The following is a 22,850-nucleotide window of genomic DNA, read 5'->3' as shown; positions in this document are numbered from 1 at the left end:
GGACGAAGGACATTAATATTTAATATTTTGTGTTGCCTTGTTCTTAATTCATAGCATTTGAGAACAAGTCCCCAACATCATATATTTCAAAAAGGGGAAAATCGTTTCAAAAACCCTCTTGAAAGCTAAGGGGAGAACTTCTTCAGGGGAGCTTTTATTTAGTCAAAGGAAAAGCATTTGAAACAGGGGGAGGAATTTCAAATCTTGAAAATGCTTCTTGCAATCATGTTCCTATACCTTTGACTATTTGCAAAAGATTTTGAAAATATTTTTCCAAAAGATTTGCCAAAAAAACAAACAAGTGGTGCAAATGTGGTCCAAAATGTTAAATAGGAGAAAAGCAATCACATTCACTCTTAGACATATGCATAAAGTCTTTCAATGGTTTAATTCTAAGTTACCTATGCACATCTCAATTGCAAACTAGTTACATTTTTATACTTTTTATTTGCTTTGGTTTGTGTTGGCATCAATCACCAAAAAGGGAGAGACTGAAATGGAAATGGACCTAATCATTTCCTATAATCGATTTTGGTGGTTGACGTCCATCACAAACCACGTGGACTAACTAGTTTGTCAAGATGTCATTTATCTCAGGTGCATAAGGTTCAACATAAACGAAGAAAGAAATTCAGTTGGGGACACAAACAAATTTGGAGCAAAGGACATGAGAGTGTGCTGCCTTTGGCGCACCGGACAGTGTCCGGTGCACCAGGCCCACGCGCAAGCGAACAAGCCACTCTCGAGAATTCTCTGGGCGCACTCCACTATAATTCACCAAACTGTCCGGTGTGCACCGGACATGTCCGGTGAGCCAGCGAAGCAACGGTCAGTGCGCGTCAACGATCGACTGCAAAAGTGAACAGTGATGAACAGTGCGCGTCAGAAGTTAGAGCAGCGAAGTTAGAGGTCATCGGACATGTCTGGTGTGGCATCGGACTGTCCGGTGCAACGGCTCCAACGATTGACTTTCTCCTAACCCCAATGGGCGTGCTGAAGTGGCGCACACCGGACAGTGAACAGTACATGTCCGGTGCGCCACCAGACTGTCTGGTATGCCCATCGCCAGCAGACTCAGGCAACGGCTAGGAAGTGGTTGGAGGCTATAAATAACCCCCAACCACCTCCTTCAATGGTATCCAAGTTTTATGAAGTTCCCATTCAATACAAGAGCAATAGCATTCACTCCAAAGTCACATTCCAAAGATCAAATCCTCTCCAAGTCCCAAAATCAACTCAACCACTTAGTGACTTGAGAGAGAGAGAGAGAGAGAGTTTTTGTGTTCATTTGTGCTCTTGTTGCTTGGATTGCCTTTCTCCTTCCCCATTCTTATTTTCTAAGTGCTTTGTAAAGCTAGCAAGAGACACCTAAGTGTGTGGTGGTCCTTGCGGGGTCTTAGTGACCCGATTGATTAAGGAGAAGGCTCATCCGGTCTAAGTGACCGTTTGAGAGAGGGAAAGGGTTGGAATAGACCCGGCCTTTGTGGCCTCCTCAATGGGGACTAGGTTCTTCAGAACCGAACCTCGGTAAAACAAATCACCGTGTTCACTCGCATTGATCTTCGCTTGATTTGTTTGCTCTCTTTCCTCTCTTTAAAGTTTCCTTGCTAATATTGATTTGAGTTTGCTCCCAAACGTCATCTGTATTAATTGAGCAACTCATAGCAAGAGAAACAATCTTCCACACTCAGATTTAATTCTAACGCTAACCCCGACCTTAGTGTGTGTTTAAGTTTATAAATTTCAGGTTTCGCCTATTCACCTCCTCTAGGTGACTTTCAGTGACATTCATGACCTTCGTCTGAAGATCATTATATCCGAAAGGAGATAATGCTTTGGAGGACGAAGGTCCTTAGTCTTTAACAATTGTGTTGCCTTCTTCTTGATTCACAGCAATTGAGAACAAGTGACCAACATTGGCGACCACCTCCGGTGAACTCAAACGACCACCTTCGGCACCAAGAGCTCGAGCAACCACCTTCATCATGCCGCCGAAGAAGGCAATAGCGCCAGGGGCTGCCCTTGCACCGCTGGACATCAACCAAGAAGGGCTACCTCTGAGACTTAGAGGTCATCCATCAACAAGTGGAGAGAAGAAGGGAGAAAATGCTTCGGCTAGCTGAACTCCAGAAGAAGATTGATGAAGCTGCCGAAGAGATGCGCCATATCACACAAGACAAGTAAGGACGAAGGCCACAACAGAGAGAGCTTCGTCAGGAAAGCCCAAGCTATGATGATGTGTGGTATGGCAGTTTCAATCATGGTAACTTTGCCTTTGATGATGCTTCTCCCCTAGCAGCAGAGCTGCAGGCTACCTCGTGGCCACCTTCGTACAAACCGCCACAACTCCCCATGTGTGATGGGCATTCCGACCCGAAGCAGTTCCTCATGAGCTATGAAGCAACCATATCATCATATGGTGGCAACACTGACATCATGGCGAAGTCCTTCGTCATGGCAGTCAGGAATGTGGCTCAAACGTGGTATTCTTCTCTTCGGCCAGGAACAATCATGTCATGGCAGAAGATGAAGGATATGCTAGTCACCAGCTTCTAGGGTTTCCAAACGAAGCCAGTGACTGCTCAAGCTCTATTCCAATGCACACAGGACCATGAGGAATACTTGCACACGTATGTCTGAAGTTTTCTGTGTCTCAGAGCTCAGGTGCCAACTGTGCCAAATGAGATTGTTATTGAAGCTATGATCAAGGGACTTCGACCAGGACAAACAACACAATATTTTGCCAGGAAGCCCCCACAAACTCTAGAAAGGCTTCTACAGAAGATGGACGAGTACATGAGAGCTAACAATGACTTTCGGCAAAGAAGGGAAGAATCCTACAGACACTCTGAGATGACCAGGGGCTTCGGAGGAAGACTCCACCCTAGGCATGTTAGGACAATCCATAATCCCAGCTCAAGTGAAGACAGGGAAATCAAACTCAAGGGCATCAACACAGTTCTCAATTATCAGGAACACAACAAAGCTCCTTCAGGCCACCAGCCCCAAGAGGCAGAGGAGGGAGAAGCTTCGGAGGAAGATTCAGCTTGCAACCAAGAAGGTTGTTTTGCTTATTCTATGGAGAAGACAAAGGGCATACAACTAGGACATGCCAGGTCACGATACAGAAGCAAAAGGAAATAACTAAAGCCAAAGCACGGCAGAACCAGCCGAAGCAGGTCCTGTATACCGCTTCATGCGATTCCCCTTACATTCCTGAGTATGTGGGCAATCAACAACCGACAGTATCAGTATCTTCGGCAAGCCACTCCCCAGCTGCATGGGCCCCGCCGCCACCACCACCACTCATGGCTCCAACTTTGTCTCACAATCAACAACCAGAAGGGCACCGCCAGGTTCAGCAACAACGTGACGCACGCGAAGAGTCTGAAGCTCGGACAGTCAACAACACTGTATCAGAGTCGAGACACATTCACTGAAGCAATATAAGGCTCAATCAAAAAAGTTTCATACACACTCAATGTAATCTTTATTTCTCTTGCTTTTATGTTTCTTCCCTAAAGACAATATAAGAAGGTACAACCTTTGGCCTGTTGTAATAAATCTGGAGTTACACCATCGAGTGTAATAGAAAAACTGACGAAGCTCCAAAGTCGTTCCTACAGGGATGCTGAGCTAAAATGCCACCTAAGTAAAAGGTGAAGAAGCTCCAAAGTCGTTCCTAAGGGGATGCAGAGCTTAGTTCCAAAGTCGTTCCTACGGGATGCAGAGCTAAAAAGCCACCTAAGTAAAAGGTGAAGAAGCTCCAAAGTCGTTCCTAAGGGGATGTGGAGCTTAGCTTCAAAGTCGTTCCTACGGGGATGCAAAGCTAAAATGCCACCTATGTAAAAGGTGAAGAAGCTCCAAAGTCGTTCCTAAGGGGATGTAGATCTTAGCTCCAAAGTCGTTCCTACGGGGATGCAGAGCTAAAATACCACCTAAGTAAAAGGTGAAGAGACTCCAAAGTCGTTCCTAAGGGGATGCAGAGTCTTACTTTTACGAAGCGTTTATGCATTAACATCTGTTGCATCATATCATCGCATCATACTGCATAGCATCGCATCATTCAAAACAGTGGAAAAAGAAGGGAAATTGCTCCTTCAAACATGCTATGAGTTTAAGTCTATCTTCGACGAAGAGTTATGAAAGGATGCATCAACAATGCAAGATCTATGGCTTCAGCAACAATATTCTTATGCAAGATCTACGGCGAGACCTTCGAGTCTAAAAAGTCGCTTCGGCAGAAAAAGGGATTTTTTTCTTTAGGAAGTGCGAAAAGAAGGGAAGGTGTTTTCCGCCTCTCGCTCAAAAATGGTATGTACAAAGATTTCACGCTCCAACAAGAAATAGATTACATCATCAGATATACATATAGTTGACAATTGTTTCTTACATAAGAAAACAACATAAAAAAGTTCTTCGAATGTTTTAATAAACAAGGTCTAATCATCTTCTTTTAAGACTTCATTAGCAGCTTTGTTCAGGAGCCTATTCACAGCTTCATCAACAGCTTCATTAACTATTTTGATTACATCAAGAGCACCCTTCAAGGCTGGATCAGCCTCAGGGTCGTACGGCTCCGGAGGAGGAGAAATATTGGCTGCACCGCAGTATAAGTGTTCATTAATTATGAAGCTAAAACAATTTATGAAGCTAAAACAATTTACGAAGCTAAATTACGACAAATATACATATAAGCCTTTCACGCACCGCGGCTTCTTCAGCTTTCCTTACTTCTTCTAAAGCAGTATGAGATTCTTCCTCATTCTTCCTAATAGCCTCATCTATTATTTCTCGACCACCTTTCAACCAAACTTCAGAATAAAATTTTCCGCTAAGAGCAATAACTTCGGTTGAAGGATCCTTGATGTCGTTCGCTGAGACGGTGAATTATGCTTAAATTACAACCTTTGCATGCTCGCAACCAGCTTTTTCAAGAAGCGAGACAGCCCCTCGAGCGCCGTTGAAGGCAAAAAAAATCTCCTCTGTCACTAAGGATTTCATCAAAAGCTTCAGCCTCGCCACCGATCCACCTGATAACCCCACCATAAGGATCACCACAGATAAATTTCTGCTCAGTACAGAATGCACCAACTTTAGCAAAATTGTTTTTCAGCTTGTTGCAACAATCCATGGCGACATTGTAGCACTCCTCTTTTGCTTGACGAAGCTCCTCAACGTTTTTCTGAACTCTTAACCGTTTAGTATCAGATATCTCGCGTTTTGCTTGTTCGACATTAAACTTTTTAGTGATTTCATCAAGCTTCTTCTCCAGTCCTTGCACCTCGGATCTGTGCAATCCCACTTGCATAGAAAGAGCATATTCTAAATCAGCAATACGCTTCGCATCTGCCCCTTTCTTCTTTTCAAACTTATCTGTCGGAGAGGAAATTCTCCGGCCGGGTGACGGAATGCACCCGCCCTAAATCCTAAGATGAGGAGGGGCCTAAGCGTTTTGCTTGTTAGTTGGAATATGGGGAGAACACAAGAACACACAAGGATTTAGAGTGGTTCGGGCCGCCGGAGCGTAACACCCTACTCCATTGTGTGATGTATTAAGCTTGTATGAACTTGTGAGCGTTTAAGTGTGCCTGAGTGAGCCTCAGTCTGAGTCTGTCTTTTAGCCTGTGTTGTAACGTTGCATGCCTCCCCTTTTATAGCTAAGGGGGCGCGTACATGGGTACCAAGCCCCGACATGTGGGCCTAGGAACATAACGGATGTAATACTTGGAGCAACTAATGTTTGTTGCTGGAGAAATCTTCTTGCGCCCTGACATCCGAGATCTGCGTAGTATCGGCGTGCTGGGGAAGCTTCCCTGGTAACGTATAAGTGATGATGGACACAGTGCACCTCGTAGCACGTGCATACTGTTTGACAATAGACTGGACAGGCACGCCGTCTGCAGGATGGCCTAGGCGCCGCCTGCCAGTAGAGTGGACAGGACACATTAAATGCTGAGGGTGTGGCAGAACCTCCCAAGTTATTGGGTCCACATGCACCTGTCCTTGTCTCAAAGACCTCACACTGCTATGCATGTGCACCAGATAACTTAACAGGATCCGTCCGATTGCCCCAAGGACACCGGATAAACCACTTACAACCAGAACCGTGGGATTAAGTAACACAAATCACACACACCAACATTACGTTTTCGAGGTTAGTGTACCTGCAGAAAATTCATCACAACCCATTTGCCCATGATGCAATTCACACATGACAGTTTATCACAGTTTATACTCCATATATTGCTATATGGAGGCCAGCTCATCATTAAGCGCCGAGCCACGCATAGGCGCCGTTGCCACACTTTAACCATAGGGCAACTCATTATGGTAACTTACCTTCTTACCTGAGCGTAGGTGCGTCGTTGCAAGTACATTACACTTCTCAGTAGTCCCATGTCTGTATACCCATACACATCCATGGGGTACTAAATTCCCGGAAAAGTAATTACTCCACATCGCAGCCTTCATATATACATATGTAGAACATGTATATATTCAAGCGCTTCAATTAAGCACTTCCCTAGACCGACGTTTGTTCGGTCATGCTCTCACATCTCACCTTACCTTGAGCGTCGATCCATTCAAAATTGAATGGCCTTAAAAATAACAATACACATGTATGCAATACCCCCGGTTGTGGGTTAGTGGTTTTAAACTAAGCCACCTAATAGTCCTTAATTTAGGGCTTAACAGAGGATGTCGCTAGCATTATAGTTTTTCAAAGCCAAACAATGGGTTTAGTTGAAAATAGGTTTTCTAAAACCAAAACTTTGTTTTTAAAATACGTATGTGACCGTATTATACTTAATCCTGCTCCGATACCAGCTGTGGCAGAACCTCCCAAGTTATTGGGTCCACATGCACCTGTCCTTGTCTCAAAGACCTCAGACTGCTATGCATGTGCACCAGATAACTTAACAGGATCCGTCCGATTGCCCCAAGGACACCGGATAAACCACTTACAACCAGAACTGTGGGATTAAGTAACACAAATCACACACACCAATATTTTTGCAGCGGAAATCTTGTTACCAAATTTTACAAGTTACAAAAATTTTACATTATTTTATCGGAGTGATTGCAAAAGTATAAGTTTGAAATATATATGCTAGCTCAAGGGACCATCCTCATTAAGAAGTATAGAAGGGTTACTTAAACTTATAAGAAGGCCGAGCCCACCGGCACTTAACACCACCATCAGCAGCACAAAACTATGACCTGAAAAACAACAGGGAATAAAACCCTGAGTACGTAATTACTCAGCAAGACTTACCCGACTAAAGAAAAGACTCTCAAGGGTATGCTGGCTAGAGGGAGTCAAGGTATGGCTTATCAAGAATCAAAGACTCTGTTTTGCAGAAGAGCTTACTAATAGTAAATCCTTATGCCAAAATTTTACTTCACAAGTTTAGTACTTTTCCTGAATCTAGATTTGCCTAATCTAGAGCATTCACTTGTCCTTATCTAGCTTTCTTTTAACCAACTACAATCATGTTTCACTTGTCAACTACGATGAGTGGTCAGTGAGTCGAGTCTCCATAACCGAGGAGCAACGACGATTCGAACCGATTATACCCAGCTGGGGATCCCTAACCACACGACATATGTAGCACTTAACCCTTGCATATGTCAACCGTTCCCATAGATCCTCCACAACGTGAACCGGTCCGCGCTACCCGGGAGCACAGTACTCCTCCATCCAGCCTCTAGCCAGGAGGGTACACGCTACTCCCACCATCTCCCACGCCCAGTGCGCGGTTGTCTTTTCACGTATGGAATAGCCAGGTTCAGGCTTATCGGAGCATGTGGTTAGTTGCAAAGTCTCACATCATCAGGCCTACATCGAACGGTCCTTAATCGACACAGACGGGCGACCATGTCCGCTCAACGTCTGGTCTAGATGTATTCGAACCATTTTCCCATTTTTGGTACCCGGCAGGGGTACTCTTTTCCAAATGATGAACCCACTCCGGCCGAAGTGGAATCATCACCATAAGTTTGCTTTGATTTTTGAAACGAAAGGCCCATAACCAATGTGCCACAATCATTCTTTTTGAAAACAAATGATTTTTCAGTTTCTAAGCAGGGCTAAGCATTATCAGTTCTTTTTATAAAACCGGGATTAAGGAGTTTCCAAGGAATGGTAATGCATCAATTGTTTATCACACAACTCCTATCACCTAATGCATCAGATAAGGTGAAAAAGCATTTAAAACACAAGGAAGGGGCAAATGCACCGGGGCTTGCCTGGAAGAAACACTAGGTTAGTGTTTGTTAGACGTCGATCACTTGACGATCATCCTTGTCCTAACACTTGATCAGGCAGGTTCATTCATCAGCATCTCCATGCGGAGTAGCCCGTGCTTGGGGTCGACTTGAGTCATCTTCCGCATCACGTGATTAATTATCGCACCTGAATGAAATGCACGATGCACATGAATGCATATTAACAGAAATAGCACAAATCTAAATAGTGCTATACGATAGCGCATTAAACACCTAGTGGCGAGGCGTTGTACAATTTTATACTAAAACACTAGTTATCGATGTACGACTGAGCGCAATAAGTACGCTTCTCTAGATTAACCGAATCTAACGCAAACATCATGAAATAACAAACAATACATATTTAATATAATTAGCCTAAACACAACTTATCAGCTAATTAATTAGAACACTAAACCTATCCTACTCATCACCTACACATCTCATATGTATATATTTATATAAACCAATACACTATATACGATGAAACATTTTAATAAACAATTAATACAACCACAACGCACGGTTACTACCGTCCAGAGAACTGACGCAACTAATATAACTAATTAATCCAAGCCTTGAACTAATAATAAAAACTAGCGAACCAGTGTACTATTACTAGTCGATACAAAATTCGTGAGAACGGCTATGATTTCAGTTCATACTATCCATCAAACATTAAGCACGCGATGAACAACGTCCTTCCCGTCATCGCCCAATAGCTAGAATTTCACTTCTATCATCGACTCCCTAATATCACACACCCTAACGACATAAAAACGAATCTAGCCATAATTACCAAGTGCACACCTCGCATTACTAGTATTTCTAACTTAATCGTATATGTATACGAAATGTCTTATTTTACGATCATAAAACCGATAATAAAAATAGTAAATCGGCTCACCATATCACAACTCGATTTGGTAGTTGTCTGACGACGGCCTTCAGCTGAAGTCCTCGATCGCACATCTGACGAGCGTGACCGACGAGCTAAGGCTGAGGCGAAGAAAATTCGCGCGCGTGACTAGATGGAATTGGGAAGCCACGGCGCTAGAGGAACTTCATGGCACGCAAACACCAGAGAACTCGACGGCGACGCGTGAGCAAGGAGACACGCGCGCAGGAAAATTCACGGCGCGGCGGTCAGAGAGCTCGACCGGGCATTGGGTAAAGTCAGGACGCGACACAGGAAGGTCAGCTGCCAGCCGTGGAAATCGCCATGGCGAGCTTAGGGGAGCTCGCGGCCCCGGAGATCTGAGCTGCGGCCAGGAAAAAGGTTCCGGCCATAGGGGAAAATCCGAGCAGGGGTCGCAGCCGGCTAGCTGAGGACACGACGGTGCGCAGGGAAATAAGACAGGGGCGCGCGGCTAGCAGAGAGGCACTGGGCAGCACTGGCAGGAAAGCAGGCGAGCAGATGGTCAAGCGCCTAGGGAGCCGGACGCGCCTGGCTGGAGCTGGAGCTTCGGTCGGCTGGAAGGGGAAGCACGACGCGCGGCACTGGGAAAAACTGAGCCGGCCGACCGGACCTGGGACCAGGTGGCTTCGGCCAGGGAACAGGCGCGCCGGCAGGGGAAGGCCAGGAGCGAGCGAGCTAGGGAGAGAGAGCGAGCTGCAGGGAGGGAGATCCAGGCACCGAGCGTGGAATTCCGGCGAGCTGCTCGGCAGCCATGGGAGGGGGAATCCGAGCTGAAGCTCGCGACGCAGGGAGTCAGCGTGCGCAGGAACCGAACAGGGACGCAGGGGGAGGAAGAAGGAGACGCGGTTGCCCAGGAAGACGGCTGGGCTGAGGAAGAAGATAGGGGCGAGCGTCGGCTGGATTTTTGAAGCGCCCAGGGGCGGCGGGATTTTTCCACTAGAGCCGTGCAGGGATGAGATCAATCGCAGAGAAAAAAAATCACGCCAGGAGCAAAGCAATCGGTAGAGAAGAAAAAATCTGAGAGACATATCTTTCTCCGGCATGCCGTGCAGCAGGAAGAAGCAATCTGCGCGCAGGAGGTAAGAAGCTTGCGCGAAAAAAAAAATCAAACGATTGAGCGGTGGTGGATAGAAGCGCAGAGAAGATTTTCCTCCCGTGCGTGGATGAGAACGAAGACTAGAAAAATCTGCGTAGTGTACGTGAGGAGATAAGGAGAGAGAACACTGTGAGAAAGATTTTTCTTGGATTTTGAAACAGGAAACATAATTGGCCAGCAATGGTTCCGATTTCGATTTATTTGAAAAGCCTACCCCAAATAGCGCATGTACCGAATTTATAGAGATGACTTAAATCGAGCGAAATACTTAGACGAAAATCTTAGCTCGTCTTGACCGATTAATTTTTAAACTGGCACTAGACTCGATACTTTAGAAAGGAATAAATTTTAAACCGTTAGAGCCGAATGCGGCATCACAATCGGAGTTCCCGGAGACGATGCCAGCATCGTCACGGGAGCGAGCTGTAGACGGGTTCAAACCGGACGAGATTAGATTCGATATTTTAGTCGTCGAGTTCAAATTCATTTGTCGGGGACAAAAATCTCAAGAGTCGATCGAGGCTCCAAATTCGTATTTGCGCGAGCGATGAATTTTAAATAACCACCGAACGCACCGATTTTCGGAATGACAATGTTCCGAACATCACGAAAATTTCGGAAGAGCCCGGATAGATAAAAACGATGTCGAACTCGTGACAGACGAAACAGATGCGATAATGAAATCGCGACAGACGAAGATGTTTAAAATTTAACATCTGTTTTATTCACTGATTACATGCTTAAATCTGTGCTCGTTGTCAAGCGGAATATAAACACCTGGGGTGTTACAACCCTCCCCCCTTAAAAGAATCTCGTCCCGAGATTCGGAGCGAAAGACTTTTAAGAGTGGAGAAGCAGGTCACCCATGTCCATATCAGCGGTAGTTGAGGCAGTTCCAAGCAAAGGCGAGTGTCTCAGAATGTTGTTTCTCTAGTGGACATAGCATGTATCGCCTTAGGTTAATTTAGAAATGTCCATTAGTAGAGACAATGTCCGCGAGAAGAACACATAAGGTTCCATGTGTGCAGTTTACTTTTTCCTGATGACATTGTACTATCTGAGTCTGTTGGGCGAGCGGTAGATATGCGACTTTACCCAAACAGAACCAGATGCAACCTCTTGGGTAAAACACACAGAAAGAGGTTTACCAACAAGTGGTCACGGTAAGTTCATAGCACACGAGATGGGTGTGAATGTCGAATAACATCACAGTTGATCCGTGGCTAGCCCAGAAATCCAAGTTCAAGAAAAATGATAGAGACTCGAAAAATATCAATGAAGAGATCCGTTGATGTTGACTTCACAACCAACCCATTTTATCAAGCACTAACCATGGCTCGACTTGATCACACACGCTGGAAAAGCACACGTGAGGCGATCGAGGCATGATTAGAGCAATGATTAGGTGGTTATTGGCCGACTTAATCTTGATTCTTATAAGTACCTTCTTAGGATGGGTTGAACAAAAGTGAGTTTAGACAATTCAACAAAACGATCTCTAAACTCAACCTTTGTTCATTGGGCAGTTACAAGTTAGTAAAGCCAACTTGTTGAACTACTTTTGACATCGAGCAAGTCCTCTCAGTACCATCGGCAGTCCAATGGCCGAGAGTTCACTCTGGTTAACAAGAGATCATGTATTTGAATAGAAGTCCATTTGGTCAGGTTGTTCACCTGTTTCTTCGTGCGAGATGAATGGACTAGGTTCGGGAATACATGGATTAAATAAAAGAGCGAATGAACAAACTCCTGCATCTCAGCAGCAGGGAAAAACTAATCTCCATTTTGAGAGCTAATCAGTTGTTTTCCAACACTAAAGAGCTCCAAGGCTGCACCTTTACACAAAGGACGTAAAAGGAACTTGTATGAGTAGTCACCACCAAGATCAAAAGAAATAAGACCACACATGAAAGTAGTATGCCCCTTTTGATCCAACGGAGATGATAGGTGTTGCTTGGTCACTTCGACAAACAACATAGAAATTGTTTCAAGGAAGGAGTCCACGGAAGATCACACATCAGTGTAGTTCCACAATGGATCATGACTAGAGACCTTGATACCAGCATCCGACGAGTAGCACAACCCTGTGTGCGCATTCACAGGAGGCTCTCAGTTTCGCTGCGGCACCATAAGTCCTTAATCGTGACACCACTACCGAACTGGCACCAATAACGAATCTTACGTAGCAAAAACATATGGTGCCAAGATAACGCATTGACATAGTCTCATAATGGATTACAACTACTAATGGTGATACCAACGCGTGCCGAGCAGCACAACCATGTGTGCGCACACACAGAAGGACCTCGGTTTCGTCGCGGCATCATCAATTTTAGTCATAACGCCATTACCAGACGTAACCAATAAGAAATTTCACGCGACACAAATGAATTGAGTAAGGGTGACAATATACAAAGAATTACTCCACCTGTAAAAATGGTTACAAGTAGAGAGCCAAATAGATCATGGCCCGATGAAATGAACAAGACATGGCCATAACCTAAACTGAATGAAAGAAGTACGATGGGAGACTGTTATTTCAGCCCCAAGCATATTTCTATGCCCATCGCAGAGATCACAAGGTCAAGGATTAAGTTGGTATGCCTGCGATAGGTATGGGGAAACCAAAGGCATCAAACTCAAGAAAATGATCAAACCTGTCTTTTCTGGGTTGGGTTGATAAAATAATGACATGATCCTCAAGAAGAGGCAAAATGGAATTAGGGATATCAGCTTGCACCAACGGAACAAGGGAATGGTTTTGAAAGGAGACATGACTTGAGATCCTTGTTTTAAACTTGGGTACACTTTATGTACAACAAAGGAAATTATCTAAGCATTCATTTACATGATTTTAGTCAAGGAGGGATAATGGTAAATTCAAATTTGGGTCTAGGTTTACCAGATAAGAACATGGCCTAATTTTGGGTTTAGGCAAACAAGTCACTAACCTTCTATCGACACATCAAGCACAAGAGCAAACACCATATAAGACCTTAATAGGTTACCTAAAGAATGGAGGACACCTATTTCATCGAAGTTCATAATTCAGCATTACACCACATTATCTACAATCAATGGTTACTAGAATAAGGATGAGAGTAGCATTTTGGGTGTATAGGTGACAAACATGATGCAACAATCAGGATGCATGCTCGTCTTATTCGTCCTCACTGATTTTGCCAACATAATGTGGCGATAGCGTTCTATCTCGGTGGCATACTTACGACTCTCACGGTATTTTACTAGTCGTCAACTACACATACGTTTTCGAGGTTAGTGTACCTGCAGAAAATTCATCACAACCCATTTGCCCATGATGCAATTCACACATGACAGTTTATCACAGTTTATACTCCATATATTGCTATATGGAGGCCAGCTCATCATTAAGCGCCGAGCCACGCATAGGCGCCGTTGCCACACTTTAACCATAGGGCAACTCATTATGGTAACTTACCTTCTTACCTGAGCGTAGGTGCGTCGTTGCAAGTACATTACACTTCTCAGTAGTCCCATGTCTGTATACCCATACACATCCATGGGGTACTAAATTCCCGGAAAAGTAATTACTCCACATCGCAGCCTTCATATATACATATGTAGAACATGTATATATTCAAGCGCTTCAATTAAGCACTTCCCTAGACCGACGTTTGTTCGGTCATGCTCTCACATCTCACCTTACCTTGAGCGTCGATCCATTCAAAACTGAATGGCCTTAAAAATAACAATACACATGTATGCAATACCCCCGGTTGTGGGTTAGTGGTTTTAAACTAAGCCACCTAATAGTCCTTAATTTAGGGCTTAATAGAGGATGTCGCTAGCATTATAGTTTTTCAAAGCCAAACAATGGGTTTAGTTGAAAATAGGTTTTCTAAAACCAAAACTTTGTTTTTAAAATACGTATGTGACCGTATTATACTTAATCCTGCTCCGATACCAGCTGTGGCAGAACCTCCCAAGTTATTGGGTCCACATGCACCTGTCCTTGTCTCAAAGACCTCAGACTGCTATGCATGTGCACCAGATAACTTAACAGGATCCGTCCGATTGCCCCAAGGACACCGGATAAACCACTTACAACCAGAACTGTGGGATTAAGTAACACAAATCACACACACCAATATTTTTGCAGCGGAAATCTTGTTACCAAATTTTACAAGTTACAAAAATTTTACATTATTTTATCGGAGTGATTGCAAAAGTATAAGTTTGAAATATATATGCTAGCTCAAGGGACCATCCTCATTAAGAAGTATAGAAGGGTTACTTAAACTTATAAGAAGGCCGAGCCCACCGGCACTTAACACCACCATCAGCAGCACAAAACTATGACCTGAAAAACAACAGGGAATAAAACCCTGAGTACGTAATTACTCAGCAAGACTTACCCGACTAAAGAAAAGACTCTCAAGGGTATGCTGGCTAGAGGGAGTCAAGGTATGGCTTATCAAGAATCAAAGACTCTGTTTTGCAGAAGAGCTTACTAATAGTAAATCCTTATGCCAAAATTTTACTTCACAAGTTTAGTACTTTTCCTGAATCTAGATTTGCCTAATCTAGAGCATTCACTTGTCCTTATCTAGCTTTCTTTTAACCAACTACAATCATGTTTCACTTGTCAACTACGATGAGTGGTCAGTGAGTCGAGTCTCCATAACCGAGGAGCAACGACGATTCGAACCGATTATACCCAGCTGGGGATCCCTAACCACACGACATATGTAGCACTTAACCCTTGCATATGTCAACCGTTCCCATAGATCCTCCACAACGTGAACCGGTCCGCGCTACCCGGGAGCACAGTACTCCTCCATCCAGCCTCTAGCCAGGAGGGTACACGCTACTCCCACCATCTCCCACGCCCAGTGCGCGGTTGTCTTTTCACGTATGGAATAGCCAGGTTCAGGCTTATCGGAGCATGTGGTTAGTTGCAAAGTCTCACCTCATCAGGCCTACATCGAACGGTCCTTAATCGACACAGACGGGCGACCATGTCCGCTCAACGTCTGGTCTAGATGTATTCGAACCATTTTCCCATTTTTGGTACCCGGCAGGGGTACTCTTTTCCAAATGATGAACCCACTCCGGCCGAAGTGGAATCATCACCATAAGTTTGCTTTGATTTTTGAAACGAAAGGCCCATAACCAATGTGCCACAATCATTCTTTTTGAAAACAAATGATTTTTCAGTTTCTAAGCAGGGCTAAGCATTATCAGTTCTTTTTATAAAACCGGGATTAAGGAGTTTCCAAGGAATGGTAATGCATCAATTGTTTATCACACAACTCCTATCACCTAATGCATCAGATAAGGTGAAAAAGCATTTAAAACACAAGGAAGGGGCAAATGCACCGGGGCTTGCCTGGAAGAAACACTAGGTTAGTGTTTGTTAGACGTCGATCACTTGACGATCATCCTTGTCCTAACACTTGATCAGGCAGGTTCATTCATCAGCATCTCCATGCGGAGTAGCCCGTGCTTGGGGTCGACTTGAGTCATCTTCCGCATCACGTGATTAATTATCGCACCTGAATGAAATGCACGATGCACATGAATGCATATTAACAGAAATAGCACAAATCTAAATAGTGCTATACGATAGCGCATTAAACACCTAGTGGCGAGGCGTTGTACAATTTTATACTAAAACACTAGTTATCGATGTACGACTGAGCGCAATAAGTACGCTTCTCTAGATTAACCGAATCTAACGCAAACATCATGAAATAACAAACAATACATATTTAATATAATTAGCCTAAACACAACTTATCAGCTAATTAATTAGAACACTAAACCTATCCTACTCATCACCTACACATCTCATATGTATATATTTATATAAACCAATACACTATATACGATGAAACATTTTAATAAACAATTAATACAACCACAACGCACGGTTACTACCGTCCAGAGAACTGACGCAACTAATATAACTAATTAATCCAAGCCTTGAACTAATAATAAAAACTAGCGAACCAGTGTACTATTACTAGTCGATACAAAATTCGTGAGAACGGCTATGATTTCAGTTCATACTATCCATCAAACATTAAGCACGCGATGAACAACGTCCTTCCCGTCATCGCCCAATAGCTAGAATTTCACTTCTATCATCGACTCCCTAATATCACACACCCTAACGACATAAAAACGAATCTAGCCATAATTACCAAGTGCACACCTCGCATTACTAGTATTTCTAACTTAATCGTATATGTATACGAAATGTCTTATTTTACGATCATAAAACCGATAATAAAAATAGTAAATCGGCTCACCATATCACAACTCGATTTGGTAGTTGTCTGACGACGGCCTTCAGCTGAAGTCCTCGATCGCACATCTGACGAGCGTGACCGACGAGCTAAGGCTGAGGCGAAGAAAACTCGCGCGCGTGACTAGATGGAATTGGGAAGCCACGGCGCTAGAGGAACTTCATGGCACGCAAACACCAGAGAACTCGACGGCGACGCGTGAGCAAGGAGACACGCGCGCAGGAAAATTCACGGCGCGGCGGTCAGAGAGCTCGACCGGGCATTGGGTAAAGTCAGGACGCGACACAGGAAGGTCAGCTGCCAGCCGTGGAAATCGCCATGGCGAGCTTAGGGGAGCTCGCGGCCCCGGAGATCTGAGCTGCGGCCAGGAAAAAGGTTCCGGCCATAGGGGAAAATCCGAGCAGGGGTCGCAGCCGGCTAGCTGAGGACACGACGGTGCGCAGGGAAATAAGACAGGGGCGCGCGGCTAGCAGAGAGGCACTGGGCAGCACTGGCAGGAAAGCAGGCGAGCAGATGGTCAAGCGCCTAGGGAGCCGGACGCGCCTGGCTGGAGCTGGAGCTTCGGTCGGCTGGAAGGGGAAGCACGACGCGCGGCACTGGGAAAAACTGAGCCGGCCGACCGGACCTGGGACCAGGTGGCTTCGGCCAGGGAACAGGCGCGCCGGCAGGGGAAGGCCAGGAGCGAGCGAGCTAGGGAGAGAGAGCGAGCTGCAGGGAGGAGGGAGATCCAGGCACCGAGCGTGGAATTCCGGCGAGCTGCTCGGCAGCCATGGGAGGGGGAATCCGAGCTGAAGCTCGCGACGCAGGGAGTCAGCGTGCGCAGGAACCGAACAGGGACGCAGGGGGAGGAAGAAGGAGACGCGGTTGCCCAGGAAGACGGCTGGGCTGAGGAAGAAGATAGGGGCGAGCGTCGGCTGGATTTTTGAAGCGCCCAGGGGCGGCGGGATTTTTCCACTAGAGCCGTGCAGGGATGAGATCAATCGCAGAGAAAAAAAATCACGCCAGGAGCAAAGCAATCGGTAGAGAAGAAAAAATCTGAGAGACATATCTTTCTCCGGCATGCCGTGCAGCAGGAAGAAGCAATCTGCGCGCAGGAGGTAAGAAGCTTGCGCGAAAAAAAAAATCAAACGATTGAGCGGTGGTGGATAGAAGCGCAGAGAAGATTTTCCTCCCGTGCGTGGATGAGAACGAAGACTAGAAAAATCTGCGTAGTGTACGTGAGGAGATAAGGAGAGAGAACACTGTGAGAAAGATTTTTCTTGGATTTTGAAACAGGAAACATAATTGGCCAGCAATGGTTCCGATTTCGATTTATTTGAAAAGCCTACCCCAAATAGCGCATGTACCGAATTTATAGAGATGACTTAAATCGAGCGAAATACTTAGACGAAAATCTTAGCTCGTCTTGACCGATTAATTTTTAAACTGGCACTAGACTCGATACTTTAGAAAGGAATAAATTTTAAACCGTTAGAGCCGAATGCGGCATCACAATCGGAGTTCCCGGAGACGATGCCAGCATCGTCACGGGAGCGAGCTGTAGACGGGTTCAAACCGGACGAGATTAGATTCGATATTTTAGTCGTCGAGTTCAAATTCATTTGTCGGGGACAAAAATCTCAAGAGTCGATCGAGGCTCCAAATTCGTATTTGCGCGAGCGATGAATTTTAAATAACCACCGAACGCACCGATTTTCGGAATGACAATGTTCCGAACATCACGAAAATTTCGGAAGAGCCCGGATAGATAAAAACGATGTCGAACTCGTGACAGACGAAACAGATGCGATAATGAAATCGCGACAGACGAAGATGTTTAAAATTTAACATCTGTTTTATTCACTGATTACATGCTTAAATCTGTGCTCGTTGTCAAGCGGAATATAAACACCTGGGGTGTTACAGAGGGAGCATATCGTCTGTCAGCGGGATAGACAGGCGACGCGTCTTCTCCGCAATAAATGCAGAGGTTGCACGGCCCAAAGGCCTTATGTCAGGCTCCGCCCGCTGGCTTACGTCACGGGCGATAGGCCACGTGGCAGCATCGGGCCTCCACCTGAGCAGGGAGCGGAAGCGCACAGGTCGAAGTCCGGACACGCGTTAGTACCGAACCCTTGCCTGTCCATGACATAGGCCAGGGTATCCCCTGTTCCGGGGCCTTGCTGTAGGTGGTCCGGACCTCACTCAAAGGGGTTCAGATCCCACCCAAGGGGTCCGACTTGCTTACTTGGGAGTCCCGTGTCGTACTCGGAGGTCCGGGTTGAGTGTATAGGGGTCCAGTGCTCTCTCGTGGAGGTACGGACCCACTGACGGCGTCTTGGAGTATATCACCTTTTCTGGTCACGTGGTGTCCTTGGGACCGGTCATGAGGAGGAGTCAGGTGCTGTTCACCATGCACCGTGTCTTCATACTGTAGTAAGGGGTACCCCTGATTCAGGGTACCGACAGTGGCCCCTGGGCCTGCCTCAGGGGAGGGAACGAGCCTGCAGGTGGGGCCAAAGTTTGATTGGCGATTGGCTCGCTGCTTCTGTGCGCTCGCTGTCGTAATTACCGCCGGTCCACCTTCGGTCACGCCTGTCCTCGCGGCTGACTGACCTGTTGCCTTCGTACTTATGGTTTTGCTGGGCCACGTGCGGGGTGCCTTGGTACCACCGCATTGGATTTGAAAATTTAACTTCTCCGTCTTCTGCGGCGGCCCCGAGGGAGCGTGGTACTAGCGCGAGCGGCGGTTTGGCTTCTCTGCACCCAGGAACTGGCGCCCAAGGAGGGTGACTCATGGGCCCAGGCCCCCGCGTCAGAGCCTGGGCTGTTGGTTTCGGCGGAGATGAAGGGGCGCACTACCGCAGGCGGTAGCACGCTCTTCACGCGGCGGACTAGTCCGCTGCTTTTGGCGGAGACGAAGAGGCGCATTTACCGCGGGCGGTGGCATGCTCCTCACGCGGCGGACTGGTCCGCTGCTTTTGGCAGAGATGAAGAGGCGCATTTACCGCGGGCGGTGGTCTGCTCCTCACTCGGCGGTTCACCTTCTCCGCACACGGAGGCCAACGCCCGAAGAGTATGACTCATGGGCCCGGGCCTCCGTGCCAGAGACTGGGTCGTTGGTCGCAGCAGAGGTGAAGAGGCGCGCCATCACGGGTCAACTGTACGCTCCTTGCACAGCGGTTCACCTTCTCCGCACATGGAGGCCAACGCCCAAGGAGTATGACTCGTGGGCCCGGGCCCTCGTGCCAGAGACTGGGTCACCTTGGCGCACGTCGGGCGAGGTCTTCTACGGCGCTTCGGGGCGTCAGTGGGGGAATCCTTCTTTAAAAAGGGACTCCCCCAAGCGTGGTAGCCATTCTCATTAGCGCCCTTTCGCCCTCGAGCTCTCCGCGCTCTTATGCCGTCGTAGCCGCCATGGCCTTGCTAGACCCTCTCGAGCGCCTCCATCCCGAGGTGGCACTCAACTTGGTGCACAACCCGCTCGGATGGGGTGTGCTAGCGTTTGCTGGAAAGGATCCGTGTCGGTGTCTCTCCTCACGGCGACCTCGCCACCAGAGAGTTTGTGTTCTTCGTCTCCAAACTCCCAAGCGGGTTGGCGCTGCCAATCTCGTCTTTCTTCGTGCTGCTGCTGGAGGGGCTTGGCCTCCAGCCTCTACACGTTACGCCCTGCTTCATCCTTCAGGCGGCCATCATCGCCTACCTCCGCGGGATGTCCGTGGAGGTGACGCTCTTCCTGTTTCTTCCTCCAGCATCCGGGGGAAGGATGATCACCAGCCTCGTGAAGGTGGACAGCGGGCTGAGCCACAGGTCCATCCCTCGCGCCCCCCAACTCTTTGGGGTGGGAAGCGAGCCATGCTGCGGCTCCATCTCTTCGGCTTTGATGGCTTCAGTGTCGCCTCCAACACCGCCTCCCGCCGCCAAGCGGAGCGTGGCTGCCCGTCCACCGCACGGGCGACGGTCGCGCCGTGCGCAGGTCCGCTGCACCCACAGCGCCCCCTGCGCTGCCGGCCACCGCAGGCCACGCTGCTCCGACGCCGCCCAGGGGGTCGTACAAGACGTCGTACACCGTGGAGGTGGCGGACGCGTGCTTGGATGGTCTTGTCCTCACCCCCGTAGGAGGACGAGGGCTAGGGCCTCCTCGCCATGATGCACACGCTGAGGTGGTCGCCACCGCTGGCGATCCGCTGGTGCAGAGGTGGTCGCTGCCGCTGGCAAGCCACTCGGAGCTAGCTTTCAACACGACCCTGCTGGTGCAGAGTAGTCCATACCTGTAGAGTAGAGATGGAGCTAGGACTCCGCTTGAAGGCGGATGTAATAACTTTTGTTTTTTGTAAGGTACTTTTGAGTACTATTTATCAAGCAGTATTAGCACTTATCTGTGTACCACTTGTCCCTGTTGTGTGTGGTGTTACTGACTCCTCCTTGGTACCTGGCCCCCGTGGGATGTAGGCTCGACTTGTCGAGACTGGATGCCAGCATACCTAAAAGAGTTGGGAATGGTCCCCAGGGGGCAGCCTCGACTGGGACCTAAACCTGAACACAGCTTCGACTAGGGAGCGTTAGTAATACACCCATAGGACCTATCGTCTAACATTAGCCATCCTTTGATACATGCACGGGACCTGCAGGTTTTAATCTGGGAAGCCAAGTTGTGTGCTTGGACCCCCTGGACGGTGGTTCCAGATACTAGGACATCCGTCACAGAGTGGTGGAGCGTGCAGGCTTACGGTACAGGACCAGGCTAAGCGGCTACACGGCTCCGGACCACCCTAGGAGACAAGTATCTGTTCTCTAGAACCGGACCCCAGGTTGTCGGACCCACAGGACTATAGCTCCAAATACTAGGGTGCCCGTCACAGAGTGGTGGAGTGTGCAGGCTTTCGGGTACAGAACCAGGCTAAGCGGCCACACAGCTCCGAACCACCCCATGGAACGGGCTCATGTTCTTTAGAACCGGTCCCCAGGCTACCGGACCCCCTGCTTTCGTAGAGGGGTCCTAAACTGCAGGCCTGGCTACTCAATTCAGATGTCTTCATGCCAGGGCAGATGGGACCTGTACAGGTGGGTTAGGTAAAAAAAATATCCGGAGACTGCAGGATAAAACCACGGAGGCAGGAGGATAAAACTGTCATAGGAGCACATCTGAGGGGGTAAATCTTCTCTTTATAACTCGACATGCATGGGTGTAGGCCAACAAGCCGGGTTTATGAGGGCGGACCTCACTGGGCTGGCGTACACGTATGCGCAACCTAGTTACAAAAAGGAGAAAAACTCAACCCCTTAGGCTTGCTCCTATGGACAGAACTTACAGAGATGCTCCAGAGGTTAGGAAGAGGTGCTCCAGTTGTAGCAAGGTGGTTACCCTTGGGTCGGCACATTTCTGTCACCTCAAAGGGTTCCTCCTAGCTGGGGGAGCGTTTATGGAACCCTCCTTGGTTCAGTACTCGCCATAGGGCTAGGTCCTGACCCAGGGTTCCCATCTGTGTTCGCCGATGGAGCCCATATCCTTACGCTGTAGCCGTTTCTGTATGGACCTATCAGAAGACTGGACCCGTGGGGAGTCCAGAAGGGTTTCCGGGGGAAGGCATGCTTCGGCCCCATAGACCGGGGAGTATGGGGTCCTCCCGGTGGCCCGTCTAGCTGTCGCCACCGGAGTTAGAGTCTCCGGTGATGACATCCTTTAGGACCCCCTCGGGTGATTAATACCCGAGGTCCCGTTCAGCTGCGGCCACCTTGCCGTCGTTGACCCTTTCCTTGCCAGGTCGGCGACGAGGCCGGGAGCCATCCTTGGAAGACTGCTCGTGCCGCTCGCTGACGCGTTTCGCAAGGTCGATGATCTCGCGACACTCCGCGGCGCTATGGCGACTGTTGGGGTGTACAGGGCATGAGCCACTGTTACCCCTCTGCGGTCGTGGGCGCTTGTTGTGGTTGGCCCGGTCCCCAGTCGCAGCTGCAACGACTAGAGCAGTTGACCATGGCTTCTCATGGCCGCAGCCCTTCTTTTTCTTTTTACCGTCCTGGGGGACGGCAACCGAGCCACCTGTCTGGGCGACCCCGGTTTGTGGGGCCAAGTGCCATGCCCGGCCCTCGGTGGCTCTGGCACACTTGTCAGCCAGGGCGAAGAGTGTGGAGATAGTCTCCACGTCATGCGTGGCCAACTTCTCCAACATTTTTTCATCATGTACTCCCTGACGAAAGGCCGTGATGATGGAAGCGTCGGTAATGCGAGGTATAGTACCTCGCACTTTGGTGAAGTGGGAGATAAATGTCCGGAGAGTCTCCCCGGGTT

General features: G+C 47.7%; 2 protein-coding genes across 3 annotated transcripts; both read right to left on the bottom strand.

Moving 5' to 3' along the window:
* Nucleotides 1-4,327: 4,327 nt before the first annotated feature.
* Nucleotides 4,328-10,879, bottom strand: LOC109941982 (uncharacterized). 2 transcript variants are annotated; one of them, XM_035961731.1, is made up of 3 exons: nt 9,179-10,879; nt 4,711-8,419; nt 4,328-4,600 (listed from the first exon to the last, which is right to left on the bottom strand). In XM_035961731.1, the coding sequence occupies exon 1, from the start codon at nt 10,231-10,233 to the stop codon at nt 9,469-9,471; it is 765 nt and encodes a 254-aa protein (XP_035817624.1). In that variant the 5' UTR covers nt 10,234-10,879; the 3' UTR covers nt 4,328-4,600; nt 4,711-8,419; nt 9,179-9,468. The 2 variants fall into 2 exon arrangements, with proteins under 2 accessions (XP_035817624.1, XP_035817623.1); XM_035961730.1 differs by having other exon boundaries at nt 4,328-8,419.
* A 4,023-nt stretch (nt 10,880-14,902) lies between these two features.
* LOC118473116 (uncharacterized) lies at nt 14,903-18,286 on the bottom strand. Its single transcript, XM_035961729.1, has 2 exons — nt 16,583-18,286; nt 14,903-15,823 (listed from the first exon to the last, which is right to left on the bottom strand). Exon 1 carries the CDS (start codon nt 17,638-17,640, stop codon nt 16,873-16,875), a length of 768 nt encoding a protein of 255 aa, XP_035817622.1. The 5' UTR covers nt 17,641-18,286; the 3' UTR covers nt 14,903-15,823; nt 16,583-16,872.
* Nucleotides 18,287-22,850: the final 4,564 nt, after the last annotated feature.

This window comes from Zea mays, chromosome 8 (assembly GCF_902167145.1).
Source record: "Zea mays cultivar B73 chromosome 8, Zm-B73-REFERENCE-NAM-5.0, whole genome shotgun sequence".
NCBI lineage: Eukaryota > Viridiplantae > Streptophyta > Magnoliopsida > Poales > Poaceae > Zea > Zea mays.
The sequence above is the reverse complement of the archived record's forward strand: the minus strand, read 5'-3'. Positions and strand labels throughout refer to the sequence as shown.

What these genes read in the sequence shown, in the direction of transcription:
- LOC109941982 (XM_035961730.1), bottom strand. Translation starts at nt 10,233, where the DNA reads ATGCCGGAGAAAGATATGTCTCTCAGATTTTTTCTTCTCTACCGATTG.
- LOC118473116 (XM_035961729.1), bottom strand. Translation starts at nt 17,640, where the DNA reads ATGCCGGAGAAAGATATGTCTCTCAGATTTTTTCTTCTCTACCGATTG.